The sequence below is a fragment of the Megalobrama amblycephala genome, linkage group LG8 (genome assembly GCF_018812025.1).
Source record: "Megalobrama amblycephala isolate DHTTF-2021 linkage group LG8, ASM1881202v1, whole genome shotgun sequence".
Lineage (NCBI taxonomy): Eukaryota > Metazoa > Chordata > Actinopteri > Cypriniformes > Xenocyprididae > Megalobrama > Megalobrama amblycephala.
Window position 1 is genome coordinate 20,028,863 of NC_063051.1, and position 21,731 is coordinate 20,050,593.

At 37.0% G+C, this 21,731-nt stretch overlaps 2 protein-coding genes across 5 annotated transcripts in view; both read right to left on the bottom strand.

The window, feature by feature from the left end:
* Positions 1 to 2,395: 2,395 nt before the first annotated feature.
* mafaa (v-maf avian musculoaponeurotic fibrosarcoma oncogene homolog Aa) lies at positions 2,396 to 6,797 on the bottom strand. Its single transcript, XM_048199954.1, has 2 exons — positions 4,893 to 6,797; positions 2,396 to 4,400 (listed from the first exon to the last, which is right to left on the bottom strand). Exons 1-2 carry the CDS (start codon positions 5,837 to 5,839, stop codon positions 4,373 to 4,375), a joined length of 975 nt encoding a protein of 324 aa, XP_048055911.1. The 5' UTR covers positions 5,840 to 6,797; the 3' UTR covers positions 2,396 to 4,372.
* Positions 6,798 to 15,385: 8,588 nt separating this feature from the next.
* Positions 15,386 to 21,731, bottom strand: part of zc3h3 (zinc finger CCCH-type containing 3) — a 73,056-nt gene continuing 66,710 nt past the window's right edge. For all 4 annotated transcript variants that reach the window (XM_048199957.1, XM_048199956.1, XM_048199958.1 and 1 more), the window contains one exon: positions 15,386 to 15,933. In XM_048199957.1, coding sequence (XP_048055914.1) covers positions 15,863 to 15,933 — 71 coding nt within the window. In that variant the 3' untranslated portion in view covers positions 15,386 to 15,862. The remainder of the gene's footprint in view (positions 15,934 to 21,731) is intronic.

Here is a 21,731-nt window from a genome sequence, read left to right on the forward strand (position 1 = left end):
TCAGTGTGTGTCAGCCAGGCTGAATTTCTGTTTGAGAAAGATACGCAGGCCCTCCCGTCTTCTGCTCTTAATAGTGAAAAGTAAAAAGAAATCAATGTCAGTTATTCAGTACCAATGCCTGCACAAAAAGACAGTGGCAAACAAAAATGCTCCCCCTGGGCTGGTCAACAAAAAGAAAGATATAAAAGAGTCAGGTGTCTCTAACTGTAAATAGCTTTGTTGAGACTGGTTGAATTCTGGATGCTTGAGGGGAAAAAAGACACTCTTCTGTATTCATATACTGCATATAAAACTGCATCCACAGTTTTATGTTTACACATTGTAGGGGGGAAAAAAGGTAATTAAAAAGTAAAGAAAATAAATGTCATGCTTTTCTCTTAATCAATCAATTGAAATTCGAGACATTCCTGTATGATTTGGGCAAATATTCCAGAAAACTCTCTTCAGAGAACCTCTTAGCTTTCTTTGATAGATCTGCTATAACATACATACAAAATGCACATAAAAAAGCACAATCGGGATGGTGAATTCATAGAGAGAGATGCCGACCACTGTGTTTCCCCCTTGGTTTACTTTAAATTCACTAAACTGCATCAAACGGACTAGACCAACCAAGTCACACGTACACCATTCAAGAATACAGGTTTCATTATTTCTAAAATAACCTTCACCTGATGGATTATTCAGACTGTATTACAAAGGACAAATTATTGTAAAAATGACACTGCACAGAGAACAGGAAAAGCGCATCAATGGTCAGAGCAACTCTGAGAGAGAGTTATACTGACATTTTGGTTACAGCACTGTGTAAAAAAAATTAGAACATTTGGGATTTCCATTCATCTTAATATGCTGGTCAAAATAGCTCATAAGTGGCAGGCAGGTATGATGGAGAGCAAGTAATGCAACATTAAACCCACTGAAACATAATTAATGAACTTCCACTAGGTTTTAAAATGCCAATGAATATGTTGCACTATTCATACAAAATATTGAACAAAGAATTAAAATATGAACAACGAATTCCCCCTCAAATTTTAAGCATTTGCTTTGCTCTTTTCATCAGTGTGAATCAATTCTTTAAAAGAGGGGAGAGCAGACAGCCTACATGTGTGATGGGCACAGTGTTGTGTAGATTCTCATGCATGTGATGTAAGAAAAAAGAACCAATATTAACAATATAAAGATCTTGTCCATACACACATGTATTGAATCTGATCACATCTGAACCTCTGTTGACACACAAACTGTGATAAAAAACAATGAGGTAAAGTGAAACATTTGGGGAGTAAACTTGTTTGATACAACAACAGGTGCAGAGGTCAGAACACTTAAACAAAAATCAAAGTTCAGCCACCGACAGGCTGTTTTTATCTTTACACAGAGTACCGAACAAGTGAGAAGCTGAAACAGCATGGGGAAAATCGAAATTAGAAGATGTAGACTCTCACGTTAATTATGCGCGTCAAAGCAATCTTGTACAGTCTTGTTGTTCAGAGTGTTTGGTATTAACAAGCTATTCATTCTGATATAATAATATACATTAAGAATTATTTGGTTTACCATAATTGGGTTAAGAGAAAGTGAATAGGAAGATTTGTCTGTGATCAGAATACTTTGCCGAGTATTTAGAAGGTAAATCGCGGTCCAAACAATTAGGCTACAGCCTACAAAAAATGAAAGTATAATGTCTGCCATTATGAAAATGTAATTGATCATAATTTCATAATTTTACGCCTTAATATAATTACTCGGGTAAACTAAAACAAGTGATCGCGACTTATACAACAAAAACTTTTAATTAACCTTGATTAAAAGATGAACATTTAGTGCCACTCAAAATGAATTTCTTCTTACTGTTCCAACTGTGAGAAGTTTGCGATCAATAATAATAATATTAACAATAATAATTGACGATTCGCTCGTTTGTTCATCTTTTCTCTTCCATCTCTTCCATCTTTTAAATATCTATTTAAACATTTTGTGTAAACGTTTTAATGTTATAAACGAATGTCACGTTGTAAGCATTTGTACACTTGTGTTCATTACGAGAATAAAATATTTTTTTTATGCTGCATAACAAGTATTAGCACTTCATCATACATAGAATTATAATAAATTATTGAAATGAATTCATTTTTTTTTTTTTAAATCGTAAACAAACATAACAATAGTTGAACATTTGAAATGGTAGGCTACTTTTCCAACATGCCTTATTTGCTATGAGGCACGGACTTTTATATGTCTTTTTTCGTTATTTCGTGCATTATTATTACCTGACATTTAAACCTAATAGATATAATTAGGAAACTGAATCTTAGTTTTCGTATAACACTCATATAGATCACATATTTTAGCTTTGAAAAGACACTTGTTGAGTAAGTGGGAAACAGGCTGAAGCATTTGACAGAAGTTTTTATTAAACATTATGAAAACAAGATTCTGAACAACATTCCATTTCGAAACATTTTGGTTTGGACTTACTGACACGTAAGGACATTTATATTTTCGATAAATATATAGAAATTATAGGCTATGTACAGTTTTTTTTTTTTTCCATTTTAATATGTATTTGTTTACATAAGACAGCACACAGGACAGCACATGTGGTTATGTAACCTCAAGCCGCTGTGCCTCAAATTAGACCAATAGACAGAGAGATTGCTTCATAACGAACTGCATCATAATTCATAATTTATCGGAAAAAAATAATAATAATAATATATCAATGTTAACAGTGGTTTTCAGGTGAGAATATCAAGCATACTAACCCAGGTACAGGAGCATACTTGAAGACATTAGTCTGGCCGATAGATTTGTTAGGGAACTAAGCATAAACAGGTCGGAGAGAATTTGAAAACGGATAATTTACGTGCATTAGATAATCCACTTTGGCAAATTTTTCCTTTAGCCGAAACAAGATGGGCTATACTTCAGTCTCAAATGGTCAATCAAATGCGCACGTTTACTTTTAGCCAAGTTTGCACACAAGTCTCTCTGTTATTGTTTAATTATATCCGCATTTAGTCTTGCGACATCTACCTGTAGTTTGAGTATGAAGCCTATTATCATCACAATGTTGCAATGCAAAACAATAGGCAACTGCTTTATACAGTATATACTACAGTTTTTTAATATGTCATAAAAAGTTAAAACAACCCTTCTAGCCTTATTAACGACGGTTGTCGTATATTTGAAGTTGACAGTTTTATGTCGTTTATCACCCCGGTCATTAATGAAAAGAAAAGAAAAGAAAAGAAGAAGAAAAAAAAATAACTTTCAAGAGATGATCTTATTATTTTTGTGTAATATCCATGTCTAACCAATTTTCTACATACCTTCATTTATTTTGAAGTACAAAATTCACATAATCAGAGCTTCTGTTAATTGCTTTCGAATTTGGTGCATAGAATATTAGCAGCAATTAAAGTCCTTGTGTTTATATGCACTTTAGATCGACTATGTCCACCATAACAGCAATTTGATTAACACAGAGGAAAAGAAATGTTATATAAATCCCAATTCTTTGAATCGTAGTGCAGTAGGCTTCCTTTGAAATTGTACATATTCAATAGAATGAGAATAACTTTGTCATTTGCATGCTACTACATACAAACATCGTATTAAGACGTTTTAAATAATCAAGCAAAAAGGACTTTTAAAAAGAAAGTTAAATTAACACCAATCGACCTCTACATATGTACAAGTGGGAATAAATAACTCTGGCTCAGTTCGGTTTTTTTGTTTCTTTGTTCTTATTCTGTACTTTTAAACAATAGGAAAAAAATGTAAGGACTGATTTCGTGTGATTTCGCAGGAACGCCTTCACACTGTTTGTGTCGAGCAGAAGAAACGGAAAAAAAAAGAAAAAAAATGAGAGAAGAGAGAGTGGTTAAGGGCCATGCTTTTCATCCAAGTGCTGTATGGGGAAAAGAGAGAAAGGACCTGGCGCGTTTGGAGTACCATACATGTCCCGCATGCAGGATTAGTGGGGTAATGCAGACTTGAGCAATGCTTGAGGGCCCTCAAAGTTCACAAGCCCCCTCAACCTCAGTTCATGACTGAGAAAAGTCAAGGATGTATTGCTATCTCCCTTTCTTGCTTATAAGTGTTTAAATATTATTATTGTTCCTTCCCAAGTTTCTTCACAAGCTGAAGTTTCGTTTCCAGTATTTTCTCATCGCCATTAAGACTCGTCAATCCGTTAAGACAAGAAAAACAATTAAAGATGCGGCTGTATGTCTCTAACATCTCGGACTTTGCAGTAAGCCTATTACTAAAAAAGAAAGAAACAAACAAATACGAATTTACAGAATCCAAAACTGATGGGTCTTTGGAGGATATGCCTGATCCCATGTTTAGATCGGAGGTTTTATGAAGTAGAAGGGTCCGTGCAGTATCTGTGGAAGATAATCCTAACATTACACTAACCTTAAGACTTTTATGGTGCAGTAATACACAAATAATGAGTGTAACGCTGTAATGTTGGGCTACACTCTTAAAAATAAAGGTTCTTCAGTGTTTCTTTTCAGCACTAAGTTCAGCAAAGGCCTTCTTATCAATAACCATTTTGGCTGTAAAAGTGAGTAGTTCTTTGGAGAAGAAAAAGTTTTGGATGTTACATTCTGGGTTCTTTAATGCACCAGGACATAGCCTAGATGTTTCTCTAAAGTCCTCGAGGATAAAATATGGATTTGTGGAATTTAAAAAAGGTTCCCCTATGGCATCAGACTGTAAAACCTTTATTTTCAAGAGTGTATGTTCTAAAATGGACATTGAGTATTTAAGATAAGAACTGCAAATAAGATTCACACTGAAAATCATAAAAAATTAAGGTTTAAAAAACGAATACGTTGGTGTGGGAAAAAGTCTTTAACAAGAATCACTCTCACATGAAGAATTCCGTGGAAGTGGTTTTGCCGTGAGTGCCGTTGGACGGGTCCCGAGTGTTGCCGCCTCCGTTGCCGCCGCCGCCGTTAAAGGTTCGGCTCGCGAGCTTCTCATACTTCTCCTTGTACAGGTCCCGCTCTTTCATGAGACGCGCCACGTCTTGCTTGAGTTGCTCCACTTGGCTCTGGAGCGTGCACTTTTCGCTTTCAAGCATGTGACGCTGCTGCACGCGCTTGTAGCGGCACGACTGCGCGTAGCCGCGGTTCTTCAGGGTTCGCCGTTTCTGCTTGAGACGGATCACCTCTTCTTTGCTGAAGCCTCTCAGTTGCCGGTTAAGCTCGCGCACTGTCATGCTCACCAGCTGCTCGTCCGAGAAGCGGTCCTCGAGGCGCGCGTGCGCGTGGTGGCCGTGGTGATGATGGTGGTGGTGGTGCACCGGGTGGTGGTGACCGTTCGTGGCCGCCGAGAGGTCTTCTCCGACGTACTGCTGACCGCGGAATCCCTCGTAGGGCTGGTGGTGGTGATGGTGGTGGTGCGCGTTACCGATGAGTGCTTCCACCGCGTCCTCGGGCGTCAGGTTGAGGGCCTCTGGACTTATGTGATGCTGATAGTTGGGAATCCAGTAGAGATCGTCCAGCTGCGGCTTGCCCGAGGAACCTTGGGTGTTGTTGTTGTTGCCACTGTTGTTGTTGTTGACGCCATTTACGAGGTTCTGCCCAGGCTGAGACCCGGGACTGGGGGCACAGAAGCTGGGCGAGGAAGGCACCGAGGAGCAGGGCGTGCTGATAGGGGTGGAGGACAGCGAGCCCGGGGGCAGGCGGTGGCAATAGCGGTCGGCCTCCGGGGGCTCTTTCTTGACCTCAAACTTCATAAGGTCGAAGTCGTTGACATATTCAATAGCCAGAGGGCTGTTGGGCAAATCTGCGCTCATGGCGAGATCGGTGGCCATGTCAGTCCATGCGACGACACCTACCCTAACAGCCAAAGCGACACACGTGGGTTTCACTGGGATTATGACGAAGGTGAATGATGAAGATGAGTGGCCAGAGTTTAATACATAGGCACGAGCTTCTATTTATAGATACGCGTATGCCCATGCATGTAAATGTACGCTTACACTAGCCAGTTTGCCTCTTGTTGACAACTTATCCCAGGTCAAATTCACGCGTTAATATCACTGGCCAGGGCGGCAGAAACTTGAGACTCGTGAATTCAAAACCACCAACCTGACTCGTCCTCGCTTCACTGAGGTAAAGCAGAGAAATCGTCCTTTTAGTATCAGAGACTTCAAATATCCTTCTTCACCTCCGTGTTTTAAGTTCCCTCTAACTGGAGGCAACAAAGTTTAAGCTTTCATGGGAAGAAAGCGAAAACTTTCCTCACATGTCGAGAAAAGTCCGCCACACAACACGCGCGCGTCAAGTTCAGAAAACGTCAGACTTTACCTCGAAGTCCAAAGGAATGATGCTGCTGCTGCTGCTGTAGCTTTTTACACAGTCACCAGCAAACGCGGACCGCAACAATGTGTGTGACAAATCTCAGTAAGTTCCTCTTGTGGGACGTTCCAGCGCAGACCGACAAATAATATTGAATTCTGGCTACTCAATTCACCTCCTTCCGCTGTCACTTTTAAAGTTAGGCTATATGGACTGCTGTCACCGTTGCTTTTCGTTTACGGCTTGAGCTTTTTTTTTTTTTTTTTTTTTTTTTTGCACTGTTGTCCACCGCTGGCACGCAGTATCACTGAAGCACTGAAGGGGCAATGTACCACTTTATAAAGATGGCCCATCTGAACGTCCCACCCAGAGAAAGAAACGGACCAATGGGAGGAGGCGTAGCCTAGCAGTAGACATGCAACGCCTCTATGTGGCAGCTGAGGCGAAAGCGCAGCAGCTGACAGGGCGCCTAAACAGGTGTTCTTCCCGCCCCCTAGCGACGCCTCTCCTGCAACCGCACGTGGAAGGTGAGCGCGAGGAAAGGCAATAGCCCAGCTTGTCTTACTTAGAAAATGTTTATTTAGAAAAGAGCAAACACTTCTAAGACGTTATATGCAACACAAATGCTTTAGAGATTACGTAAAAACACATTTATGAAACGGATTGTAGCCTACATTGTAAAATATATATGACCAATTCGAATTTTAAAACTGAATTTTGACAAAAATAATTTTAATATAGGCTAAATAAATTATGAAATATATTTAGCCTACATTGATTTAAATAGTTTACATTTTCACTCCAAAACTAACGAGTGTATTAGGAGCAATTGTAGGCTAATTCTCCTACTACAATTAGAGCAAAATTAATAGATATGTTAGGAAGGAAAATCATGAACATTTAACTCTTGCTAAGTTATTTTCTCATTTAAAAGAATGTAAATGTGCTTCGTTAAACAGAAATTAAGAGTAGGCCTATATGAAACTAATACATCATATTTCCTTTCACAACAATTAGGCTATTTATTCCTACCAATTATTTATTTATTAAGTTATTTAGGCTATTTACTAATGTATCAAAAGCGACCTCGTTCAGAATCCAGGAGTCATATCACGACATTTATTTAAAGAATCCCTGGTGTGTTTTGACAGACCGTTTAAAGTTAAATTGATTAGATAATTATGTATTAAACTGCATATTTCCTCGATGTTCCGTAACCCCGTGAACAGTCATTCAGTGTATTGATCTGATAGGATAACACACACGCAACTTTCCTCCCAGCTTATGACCTATAGGCGGTGATGAACTCAATAACGCGTGATCCAGCAATAAAATCAATCCACATTTCCGCCGGATAGGGAAAAATGCGCAATTTGTGCGGGTGAGTTAATTATGATCCGCCTCACCAGTGCCAGCCACGCTCCGGATTTCTTTCGCAATTAACCTCTAATTGCATCTCGACTCATCTGCGCGGATCGACAAATAATTAAGCCCCACGCAGCGCGCGCCTTCATCACCACAGCATATGTCTTAATCAGAGGAGCCAGTCTCGCGCTGAAGGAAGTACCCAAAGATGAGGGTCAGTCTAACACCCTATGCGAGGCCAGATCCTTAGTTTAGCGCAAGTATATCAAGGAATATAGACCAATATAGAAATGTTTGAAATACTATCGTAGTGCATTGTTTAAAGTAAGAGAGGCAGAAAAAAACATAAGGAGAGATACTTAACAACTATGTTTGACAGGTCTGTACAGTCAGATGCAGTGCTCAGTTTAAAAAAAAAAAAAAAAAAAAGCCATTTTAACTGTAAAAGATTGTAAAAATGTTACAGTAAAAAACCTGTTAACTGGTAAACAGTAAGTTCGCTTAATACTGAAAACTGTAATAGATCTAATCTTACATTTTTGTAAAACTTCAGTAAAATAGGACAGTTAAATGCACCATTTTCAAAAGTAAAAAGAACAAAATTATCTTAAATAATTTACAGTGAAAAGCCTTAAACTGTCAAACCCAGAATTCACTTGTGTGACTTCTTAATTGATGTTTTTTAATTTTAATTATTTTTTATTTTTTTATTTTTATTTATTATAATCAGTTATGCCAATTCAGCGGAAAAGGGCTGTTTTTTAGGCTATATATATATATATATATATATATATATATATATATATATATATATATATATATATATATATATATATATATATATATATATATATATATATATATATATATATATATATATATATATATATATATATATATATATATATATATATATATATATATATATATATATATATATATATATATATATATATATATATATATATATATATATATATATACATATATATATATATATATATATATATACATATATATATATATATATATATATATATATACACATATATATATATATATATATATATACATATATATATATATATACATATACATATATATACATATATATACATATACATATATACACATATATACATATATACATATATATATACATATACATATATATACATATACATATATACACATATATACATATATATATATATATATATATACATATACATATACATATATATATATATACATATATATATATATATACATATACATATATACACATATACACATATATATATATATACATATACATATATATATACATATACATATATACACATATATACATATACATATACATATATACACACATATATATATATATATATATATATATATATATATATATATATATATATATATATATATATATATATATATATATACACATATACATATACATATATACACATATATATACATATATATATATATATATACATATATATATATATATATATACATATACATATACATATATACACATATACACACATATATATATATATATATATATATATATATATATATATATATATATATATATAAAAAAATCAAAAAGAAATCTTCTGCATAACTTAGGCTACTTCTTACTACATCTGAGACCTTTCCTAACTTTATGTAACATGTTAAGACTTTCTTTCCAGGTGCCAATGAGTGAAATACAGACACGCTTGAGGCTCAAATCTGCCAACGGAGGGGAAAAAAGAAAGGGGGGAAAAAGCCTAAGAGGACGGGACAAATCATATCAAGGTATTTGAAGTTGAAGGTGCGCTAAGTCATTATAGGGGTTTTATCAAATAAGCATGAGTGGACCCCAAAGTCCAAGCTAAGCAGTCCGCTTTGAAAATGCCACATTTAAGAAGATCTGCCATCGTCCATTCAAGTGAGCGGAGGTGGGTGGGTGTGGATGTGGCCGAGGGCTTGAGACATAAATTTTGAAGTCAGGGCTTTCATTGTGCCTTTGCATATTGGGAGTTAGCTGCTGGTGCAGTTCTACCGATTTAAGCAAAATGGACATCAGCACGTCCAAGGAGAAAGAGAGTATGATAGTTTGAAAGAGAGAAGGGGGGTTTTGACTAGATATGTGTGAAAATGACTGAGACGGATTTGTCCGGTTAACCCGTCTTTAGCCAAAATAGTTTAGAGGTGCGAGGTGGAGTAGGGGGTTATCGGAAGCAGGTTTGGAAAGGAGTTTTTTTAGGCCTCAAAATCTCACAAATGCCCATTCAAAGACTCAGCAGTAATCGTTTGACTACATTCAAACTAACAAGTATACAAACTTCTCTGAAGTTCTCAGCAAAAAAGTGAGTTAAAAAGAGCAAGAGGACAGAAAAGAGCATGTTAAAGGGTTAGTTCACCCAAAAAAATGAAAATTCTGTCATTAATTACTCACCCTCATGTCGTTCCAAAGCCGTAAGACTTTTGTTCATCTTCGGAACACAATTGAAGATCTTTTTGATGAAATCTTTCTGTCCCTCCATAGACAGCTACGCAACTGACACTTTGACGCTTCAAAAAGTTCATAAAGAGATTGTAAAACTAATCAATATGAATTGAGCGGTTTAGTCCAAATTTTCTGAAGAGACACGATCGATTTATATGATGAACGGATTTAATTTAGGTTTATATTCACATATAAACATTCATCGACTCACACATCAGTTGTGGTAAACGGAAGCTCAAGCATGTTTGCTTGACGCGTGCGAGAACCAATAAGGTTCATTCTTGTGTTATGCAGCATGTTTGAGCTTCCCTAAGAGGTTTGTTCTCGTGCGTCATTAATATTCAGTTGAGCTTCTGTTTATGTTTACACTGATCAAAGTTTATATGTGAGTAAAAGCCTAAATTAAATCTGTTCATTATAAAAAGCGATTGAGTCTCTTCAAATTTGGATTAAACCGCTCGATTCATATGGACTAGTTTTACAATCTTTTTATGAACTTTTTGAAGCATCAAATTTTCAATTGTGTAGCTGTCTATGGAGGGACAGAATGCTCTTATGTTTCATCAAGAAGATGTTCTGAAGATGAACGTGATTAAATAATGACAGAATTTTCATTTTTGGGTGAACTATCCCTTTAAGTGTTGAAGTAGGCATGAAACAGAAGTTGCGAAACTCTTATCTTCCCCACTGTGATGTATATCTGAGTGAAACAGCTTCTTGAACAAGCAAAAAAATGTAGGGGGGGACTTGATTTTGTTCTTCAGGAATTGATTGGATCATTGTGGTTTTCTATTGCTGTGATGTCATGTGAGTGACAGGTTGTCCCGCCCTTATACCAGTAAACACGTCATCAGAGACGTTGTTGCAAGAGGGAGGAAGATATTTTGATTAAAGGTTACAAGAACACATGAATTAAAAATAAATGATGTGCACAGATAAATCATTTATAATAAATCCTGCAATATTCCAAACAAAACAAAAAACAAAATAATTGCCCATTTTGATTTCATGGTGACTTTAAAGAGATTTGATGGATCTCAAATTTGATGGATTCCTTCAAGTAAACCTCCACCCAAAAAGTACTAAAACCAGGAGCTTTAGCAATGGAAGAAGGAAAAAAAAAATGGCAAAAAGGTAAACAGAAATAAAGCCCCAACAGGAAGATGGGAGAAAAAGAGCAGTCTGAAAAAAGGACAGAGGACAGTTATACTAATGACTAACTGCTTGCAGTGAAAGTATGATCTTTATTGATGGGCTGGACTCTTTGCTGAGCTGTAACAAGTTTGTCTTTTTTATGCCTATAGGCGATCTATTGAGGTAGAGAAAAATTACACTTGACCTTTCATTCTTTCCTTTTTCTCATTCAAGTGAGATTGTCCTCGAAAAAATGTGAATGTGTTTTCCTTCTTTCTCTCTCGCTCTCTTCGTTCTCTTTCACATGCGCTTTTACTAAAAATTGAAATATTGATCTTAATTAGAGTTTGCCGAGCTCAGCAGCTCGTGTTGAGCTTTGAGACAAGCGGCAGCAGACATCTGTCTAAGGCACTTACATCCCCGCCGTCAGAGCGAGGGAACGAGAGGGAAGGGGAGGGTGAGAAAAGAAAGAGTGATTGCTCCATGAATTTCTCTTTCTCTTCCCATGCAGATAACAGAAACTGGTATGGGACCATAGTTAAAGAGCTTCATGAATACAGATCCCAGACACCCTCCTGTACAAAAGTATTAAGTTAAAGCAACCTATCGTTTGGCATCTACAGGTTGTGAATTTACTTTACAAACTCTGAAATTCTTGAGTTCTGTGGTAATTCATTCAAAGCAGTCAAATATTTCTGAATGAAGGTTATATCCTTCATAATATTGTCAAAAAAAAAAAAAAAAAAAAAAAAAAGAACCATCAAATTATTTTAGGAACTTTAATGGATGTTTTATAGGGGAAAAAGTACTGTCATTTGTTTGTTTTTTTTAAATAATAATAATAAAAAAAAGTAAAAATTGTGCTTGCGGTAAGGCACTTACAATGGAAGAGAATGGGGTCAGAAGAATTTAAAAGCAGAAATGTGAAGCATATTTAATAAAATCATTAAATTAACTTTTGTATTAAAACCTATTATTTGAACTGTACAGTTGTTAAAATTGACATTTTAATGGTTATTTTAGGGTTTTAAAAAAAGTTGTGGCCTAATGGTTAAAGAGTCAGACTGGTAACCCGAAGGTTGCGGGTTCGATTCTCAATACCTTGAGCAAGGCACCAAACCCCCAATCACTCCCCGGGTGCCACAACATAAATGGCTGCCCACTGCTCCGGGTGTGTGTGTTCACTAGCTGGATGGGTTAAATGCAGAGGACAAATTCCGAGAATGGGTTACCATACTTGGTCTTCACGTCTTGTCGTGTCGCTTCAGGCATTACATTTAGGCAACAAAGTTGTAAAACTGAACTTAAGTTTACACAGCTATGGTCAGTAAATAATTTTGTCAAACTAAAACCATGTCAAAATATCCAAAAAAACACTAGAACAGTGTTATATATTTTGTTGACTTGTGCACTTACATTATCCCAAATGTTTCTAAGAATGTTTAAATCCGTGTTTCCAAGAATGTTTAAATAGATGCCGTGTCCGTGCATCGCCTATCAATAACATCATACCCACGTTACCGTCGGTTTCTGAGTTTATTTTGTAGAAACCATGGAAACACCAAAGACGCTTTAATATATTACATGTTTTATTAGACAGGTGACCAACTGTTTGGATGGATAAATTCATTGACAGAAAACTAATCATGTTATATAGCTCAACACAGTAAGTCTTAATGTTTAAAGTGCCCCTATTACAGCTTTTTGAAAATGACCTTTCATGTAGTGTGTAACATAGCTCTAAGTGAATGAAAACATCCTGCAAAGTTTTAAATCTGAAAGTGCACCGTATATAAAAGAGTTGACTCTGAGTCAATTAAACGAGTCGTTTGAAAACAAATCCCAAGCCATTTCGTTGTGACGTCACAACGAAACATTAGCACATTGTCGGCCCACTTATTGCACACGCAATACCACAGCAGTACAATCTTTTGTTGTGTTCCCGTCATTTTACTGACGACTGCTGGGGAGTTTAACGCAGGATTCACAAAATGCTTGGTCTTAAAATATGGATCAATGCCCAGTTTATTTGGAACAGCTTGCTCCTCTGAATCTCAACCTGTAAGTATAATTAATAATTGATGTTTATATTTTCTAGCGATCGTTCAAAATTCGTAGTTTTGTATGTTATACTGTGTAACATACACCCTTGTCTGTCTCCTGCTAACAGGCTAACTCACGTTTCTGTAGTTCTGCTATTCAGATGTGGGTCCAATATTGTCTAAAAGTGTGTCGATTAATGCAGCTTGTCTGTCTTATTACTTGGAGTAATGATCAAGGATGGAGCACGACTTTTGTTTATAATGTGTAACGCATTATCAGCTATTCACGTTTGTGCTCGGCTAACGTGGGAGTTTACAACATAGTTGTGGGCTCAGTTCCATACATAACTATAAAACAAACTGTTTTTTTCCTCTGCGTTTTTATCATTACAGTACAGTGGAGCTCTATCTGTATTGTAATAGGATGTTAAGATGCTAGTCCGTAATAATTAGTTGAAGTTTTCTCTCTGTAAACAGTAAACACCCATTGTAATGTCAAACAATGATATAGCCATTTTATACTTATGTCACGCTCGTTTCTCATTAGCAATGCTCCAGCGGCCTCGTGTCTGCACACTTGGCCCTGCTCTGCTTCATACTACAGTAACGTTAATAATCTCGTCCATGAACATGATTTCTGCTCGAGCCTTGTCCCGATTCTTTTCCACCGGCTGTAGACGTGAAGACAACATCTCCCATGATTCTGTGAAATCAAGGCGTCATGTTTTGAACAAGCGACCTCTAGTGGCGAAAATTTACAATAGTGTGCCTTTAACATGCATCTTGTGGCTATATTTTTGAAACAGTGAGTATTTTAAAGTTTACAATTATAAATGCCTCTTTTTTTTTTCAAGAAAACGAGGGACAAATCAATTGTTTTATGGTAATCAACTTTATGTCAAGTCGATTAAGGCTAACTTGTGTTGAACACAGGACATTCCTTTCAAATAAAAAGAAAATCTGAAAGCAAGAGCTGCAATGCAAAAAAACCCCAAAAAACAAATAAACTAAGAGGGGTTTAGTTGATTTTAAAACACCCATATCAACATGCATTCTTGTGAAGTATTCCTCCCTGCATGAACGATTAAATAGGGGAGAAAGATAGACAGAGAAGTCAAATGAAGGAGTGTTTTCCTTCCCACCATCCCTCTATGTCATCGTAAACGTGGCTCGCATCATGGGCACGGCCTTTATCTCGTTAACACGGCGGCAGGCTTGTCAGTGCCAGCGAGTGTGTCGTGTTCCGCAGCGAGACCCTCGCCACGGTGTATTAATGCCCCCTGTCGTTGCTGCCGGCGACTGTTAACCAGGTTTCCCGTTGCGACCAGCAGTCGTTTGTCACAGAGCACGGAGCATGAGGCCTTGGTTCAACGGAGCATTAATAGTATGAATATCAGCAGTCTCTGCACAGTGAGGGGCGTTCAAGGGATTACAGCTCCCATCATCCTCTCTGTACCACTGTTTAACACCCAACATCCTAATTACATTACCTGATGGAGAAGAGGGAGAGGAGGAGGACTGCAAGAGGCAAGCTCATCTACGAATGGATCCTCAATCAAATGCGCATTTTAGGAAAAGACAGGGAGAAGAAAAGGAAAATGACATTGTCAGAAATTAGTTGTGATGGATTTGGTCAGACAGCAGTTAGAGAGGAAAAAGTGAGAGGAGAAGAAAAATGAGTTTTGAAGAGTGTAAGGGAGGCGTTACGTTTTTTTTCCCTTTTCCTATAGATTCCTTAAGACTCAATTACAGTGACAGACACACACATGAGCGATGTTCTTTACATCCACCTGCTTCACAACGCATGTAGAGGAATGCCGATACTTTTCACGCTAAACGATGTTCTTCAGAAAACAACAGGGGAGTGAAGTGGTTTCTGATGATACTTGGTTTAATACTTTAAATTCAACTGTTTCTTCTTTAGTCATGACTTTTAGTCAATCCTGCATTGGAGTTCTCACACATGTAGGCAGGCACACATGCTCACAAATAAAGAGACGCGGTCGCACAAATCACAAAGCAATTTTATTAAGTAGTTTTCCATTCTTTGAAAATACATTTTCACAAGCTTACATTCTAAATGATAAAATAAATTCTTTGCACAACAAACCACAGTTTTAAAAACCCCTGAGAATAACTTTACACTTTGAAACTAACTCCATTCACTTAGAATGTAAATGTATGCATTTTTTTTTGCAGAACAGAATTTGATTATAATGCATAAATTCAGTTCTGTAATTGTGAATACTTATGAATATATTCTGAGAAATCTGTATAATCAATTCTTAGAATTTGCATTTTGGAATTCTTGAAACTAAACGTGACTAGCTGTGGACGCCTAATGTACAGATATATTTGTAAACTGTTTTTTTTTGTTTTGTTTTTTTAATCAGTTCAGGAGAGGCAGAGTCAATTTCTTATTTCGAAAATAAAAGTTAAGTTAAAAAAGTTTCATTGTTTATTACCAATTAAAACACCCACCATCAGCCCTCCTTTGGCAAGGGTTCGGTTTGTGTTGAAGATAAGAACCGTGGCTTGATATGTAGGGTCTTTCCTGTAACAGAGAGAAGAAAGGAGAGGAAAAATTCCACAAAGAAACACTATGCAGTGCAAAAGGAAAAGAACAACATGCTATCCACTAAAGGTTCCTTCATGTACTTGAGGAAGTGAATTGTGATTGTTTGTTGGTTACACAGCAGTACCTGATGCTAAAAGTGAAGTAGATGAAACTTTGATTTGGAAAAACAAGACAGACAGACAAGAAATAAATAGCACCTGCTATGTAATGACAGGAGGAGCTATTACTCTGTTTTTACTGATAGAGGAGTGACACATGAGTGTGTGATTGTCTCAGGGTGAGTGATAGCACAGAGACCGAAGGGGAAAGAGAAGATACAGGCAGTGATGCATAGAGTCTGGGCTAATTTATGCAAAGCAGAGAGAAGTTTGTCTGGATGGCCACAATCTTTAGAGTGAGAGCTACACTGTCATTAGTAACAATTAACTGCTCTTAGTGTGAGTCTGTGTGGTTAGTAACCTCACTAGGGTTAGGAAATCGAGAGTTAGTTCTTATACAGAACCAGCTCCACACTTAGTTTCGCTATCTTTGTCGGGACTCTCCATAGGCGTAATGGTTTTTATACTGTACAAACTTTATATTCTATCCCCCAAACCTACCCCTACACCTACCCATCACAGAAAACGTTCGGCATTTTTACGTTTTCAAAAAAAAAAAAAAAACATAATTTAGTATGTGTATTAATCCATTTCCCTTGTGGGGATTGCTGGCTGGCAGTGTTCATTTTGTTAAAGAAAACTATGACGAAAAATGTTTGTTGTTTGAGACGACACCAATGTCATTAAACGATAACTGTGACTATTAACACATGCAATGTCGTTGACAAAAAAAGACTGAAATGTGGCTAAAAGACTAAAAACTTGACCAAAATCACTCTTTTGAAATCACTTTTTTTTTTTTTTGGCAAATAAAGGAGACAAAACATTACAGAGTGTTTTTACGAGCATTCATGCTTATGGTTGCCAGATGTCCAGAATTTAAACCCCCAATCAGAGCTTTTCTGTTAAAAGAACACGTTTTACCTAATCTCTGCAATCTGGCAACCATGCACACATGCTCTCTCTACACTGAGGAAGAAGCGTGGAGTTCAGCGATCTTCATTTGAGAGTTTCTACTTAAAGCTGCAGTCTGAAACATTTTTTGGTTAAAAATTATCCAAAATAAATTTTTGAGCAAGTACATAACCAGTCAGTGTTCAAAACTATCTCCTCACCTTAGCCCGATTCACAACAGTAAGCTTGTAATAATGTTTTATAATAAATAGATACTGGTGGAACTCCACGGGAAATTCGAGCATGCAGTCGTTTGTCTTTGCGTCATTACGTCACATCTGTAAACAGAAAGGAAGGAGTCCAAACTAGACTCTGCATATATGATGCTGCTGGTAGCGGATCATTTATAGCCTTTTCTCACAGCAGCTGCAATAATTAAACTTATCATTTTGATGGCGGATTGTAATCCAGAAAGGTTCAAATGACAATCATCAGTGACAGCTGGAGATTCACCCGTAGTCACAAGCAAAAGACTTCGGACTGCGGAGTGGCTACAGAAATTGAAATCTACAGGTAATGCTAATACACACTAAATACACAGTCAAGCAATGCTGATGTTGTTAACATTAACAATTTGAGAACAAAGTATAACAACAATAATAATTTGCACATGGTTTGATGCGATATGAGCTAAGCGATTGTGAGATTTAATCACCATTGGCAGCGCGATTTATTGTAGGCCTAATGCTTTTTCCCACTTTGGGAGTTGAAAACAGCTTGGTAAACAACTTTGTACAACCATTGGTCCGCGGCGATAACGTAATAGGTTGGTGTGCGTGAAGGCTCCGCCTTCTTTTACGTGGAAATCTTTTACCCTTCATTTCTCCTGTTTGATCAGTGGAGGTCAGACGTCTGCGAGTGAAAACATGAACACATTGGAGAGCTGCAGTAGAAATGAAATTGTACTTGTGATGAAAAAAAGACACTGACACTGTTTTTCATGTTTAATACGGTAAAGCTGCTTGATTTTAAGCAATCTATTGTATGAAGTGCTATATAAATAAACGTGACGTGACTTTACTAGAGTGCCGAATTGCAAAGCTTGTGCAAACAAACATATCCGTGTTGCTATGATCAGATGCTTTTCTTATGCTTTATTAAAATATTTGCTGTTTTCTCAATTTTGTTGTGCGTTTATTTTGTTATTGAGAGAACAGTGCGCAGCACATTTTTACATATTTATCTAAACATCGCTCTCAGCAGTGAGGGCAGCGTCATATGTTTGATAACAGAATATTGCTGCTCACGTATTTCGAACTTCATTTTACCCCTAAACGAAAAAACTAAACAAAATTGAAGGGTTGAAGGACAAATCAGATTTTTTTATTACTGTTTTGTTGAAATCTAAAATGATCTCATAAATTGACATACTTCTGAGGATAATGAACGCAGTAAGTATTGTTTTCCCAACGTTATCCATTGTTTCATCTTCAAAATAACTAGGATAATTATTAACAGAACCATTAAGGAATCCAGATTGTTGAACTGAATCAGAAAAGTCAAATTCGCTTTGAAAGCAGCAATTGTTCAGTCTGTATGTAGCAGATGATTTCAGGCAACAGGATGAGAGAGTGACATGTGAAAAGCCATGGTGGTCTGGTGGGCACCTGTGCTATTCTGAGAGACAGGGCTGCCATCAATGATCCCAAAGGGGAACTTATCTGGAACTTGGCATCAGAGAAATAGGAAGTTGGCAGAAATAGGAAGTGTGTGTGTATGCACAACAAGCACAAATTTGTATAAATATGCAGACGTGACACAGAAATAAACCTGCCATCACTCATGAAAGCTTTGGAAACAGAAAGCAAACATGTATGAACATGAGCTAAAACAGAGCAAAACATAAAAAACAAATCAAAGACATGTTTAAATCAGTTATACATGTTTAAATGTTTACGTATAGAGAAAAGAATGAGTGAATGTCATGCTTCAGTATGTCCATGTGACTAAAAAGACACTGTTAGGGTGTAAGGTCAGAGGTTAATCACAGCAGTTTCTGTTCTGCAGTAACTAATTTAAGAAAGGAAGTGTGAAAGCATGAGAAAGGAGAAGACGAAATGAAGAGAGTTCAAATGGATTCTTAAAAGTTAGAACCAGTTCATTTCTTGCAGGAAGAATGTGTGTGAGTTTGTGTTAGGGCAGTATATCAGGTTTGTCTTATTGAGTGTGGAGAGAGAAAGACACTGTTCCATAGGGTGCGGCTGATGTGTGTGTGTGTGCAAGTGAGGATATAGGGGCCCCTCTCCTCTAATCCTCTATCAGTCAGACTGACATACCAGCTTCAGCTGTGCCTGTCCTTAACAACAAAACTAAATATTAGTAACCCCTCAGTAAGTATTATATACCTCATGTACTCCGCTCTTAAATAATATCACCCCCTCGATATTATTAACCCCATCACTGCGCATTAAATAACAACTATTTACTCCATAAATATTTATTACCCCCTTATACTCTTTATATATACAGTGACCCCAAAAGGTATTTGAACTCTTAAGCCACACTTAAAAAAGGCTATTAAAAAATAGGCGCACACATGCACGCACTTAAAATGTTTCATGCAATGCATTAGATACAAAACATCAATCCAAGTGGCATCTATAAACAAATCATGCAACACCTTTTCCTAAAGCAAACTTTATTTTTCCAGTTTTCCAATTTTTACTGGGTGTATGAAGTTATTTCCTTTCAGTTTCACATAGGTGTCCTAGCAGAGTAACCACAGGTGTAGTTGTTATCACTATGTGCCCACATACTTTTTTTAACATAATACTCATTTAAAACCCAATAAACTTTTGTTTGTGAATGTTTTGCTATCTTTCTTTAAAGTGCCACTTGGTTACACTTAAAGGGGATGTCTAATGTTATTTCATGCATTCTGACAAAGAGTTGGATTCTTATGCTAAAGGCCAAAGATTCAAAAAAAAGAGTTGGACGTATGACGGTCTATTTCTGTGCCAAAGACACTCCTTCATGGTTTGTATAAGTTTCGTAAAGTTTCCCCCATCAATAATGTCACCAAAGAAGTGTGTTTTTGGTTGTGAGGGAAAGATAAACTTGTTCAGGTTCCCAAAGAACCCAGCGTTAAGAGAACAGTGAATGTAGTTTGTCTTTCTGGGGCAGTAACAGTGTTGTGAAAGTGTGTTTGTTTGTTCCTGGCATTTCAGTGAAGAATGTTTTATAAACAAGGCCCAGTTCGACACTGGATTTCCAGATCGTTTGAAACTGGAAGATGGAGTGGTCCCAATGACAAAAGATCCCGGTCATGAGTTGGAACCGCAGGTGGTAATTAAAACTGCATCAAATGTCTGTGTTTTGTTGGCAATCAGTGTGTAAGTGCATAGTGAACGTATAGTGAATCTAAAGTTATCCAGGGATAATGCAATGATGTATTGTGTGTGTCGACTGTTTTCGTAAAGAAGGGGTACAGCTGTATCTGTCTTTTATAAATCTGATAAAACTAAAGACTCTTCTGAGATATGAAGGATGCAGTACTACTCTATAGGTTCTAGGTTCTCAAAATTAACATGAGATTGGCAGAATCTGGTGTTATGTACCCTTTAACTAATGCAATAACATTTATACATTAAGTGTAGTTTAAGTATCCAAATACTTTGTAGGGCCAATGTATGCATTTCATCTACTGTATGCTATTATTATTATTAGGGGTTCAAGCACATAGTGCTGAAACCTTACTGTAATTGTAAGGATATTATTTTTCTTCTTCCTTAAACTGATCAGGCAGCCCAAACCGTAAGGCCGAGAGACTTGAAACTTTGTCAGGTAGTAGTCTTGCTCGCTACTCAGATACCCAGACTCGTCCAAATCGGCCAATAGGTGGCGCTACAGCGATCAAAAATGTAAAAACGTTCATAACTCCTAGACCGTTTGTCCTAGAATCAATTCGTTTCTGCCATTTTGAATTTTGTCCAAAATCTACTAGTCCTAGGTTTTTTGCCCAATCGGAACCAAACCAGTACAGAAATGTTCTCTGGAGTCTGAATATTAATAATTATCCAAAAAAAGTTGAAGTTTTGCTTCACGGTTGCTAAGGGGTGCCAAAACGTACGATATGGGCAGAGCCACTTTTTCTAAAATGGCTATAACTCGAGAACGAAATTAGATATTTGCACCAAACTCGGTGCACATATGTATGGGCTCAATCTTTGGTCACGATAAAAAAAAAAAAATCATGTCGATTGGACTCTAGGTGGTGCTATAACTTGAAAAAAACTTGAAAACAGCTGTAACTATGCAACCGTTAGTTCGATCGACTTGAGATTTGGCATGCAGTCTCTTGGTCCAAGGGGGCATGATAGTCTATGAGGACATTGGGGTATCTCAAAAAACATGGTCGCCATCGGCCAATGAATTTTGAGCACCTATTACAGGGATGGGCAACTCCGGTCCTGGAGGGCCAGTGTCCTGCAGAGTTTATCTCCATCCCTGATAAAAACTCACTTGCCTATAACTTTCTACTAATCCTAAAGACCTTGATTAGCTGGTTCAGGTGTGTTTGATTAGGGTTGGAGCTAAACTCTGCTGGGCAGTGGCCCTCCAGGACTGAAGTTACCCATCCCTGACCTATTAGACAAGATTAACGGAGGCCGATCGGAATGAAACTCGGTGGGCATATTGACTTATGGTCCTAGAGGTCTGTAAAGAATTTTGAACTTCACGAAATTAAGTGAACACATGCAGTATATGACTCTAAAGAAGCAT

Bases quoted from the DNA above. Each gene is read 5' to 3' on its own strand.
- mafaa (XM_048199954.1), bottom strand. From the start codon at position 5,839: ATGGCCACCGATCTCGCCATGAGCGCAGATTTGCCCAACAGCCCTCTG. The intron at 4,401-4,892 runs GTGAGAGTGATT...TATCTTCCACAG, and splicing joins ACTTCCACGGAATTCTTCAT to ATACTGCACGGACCCTTCTA.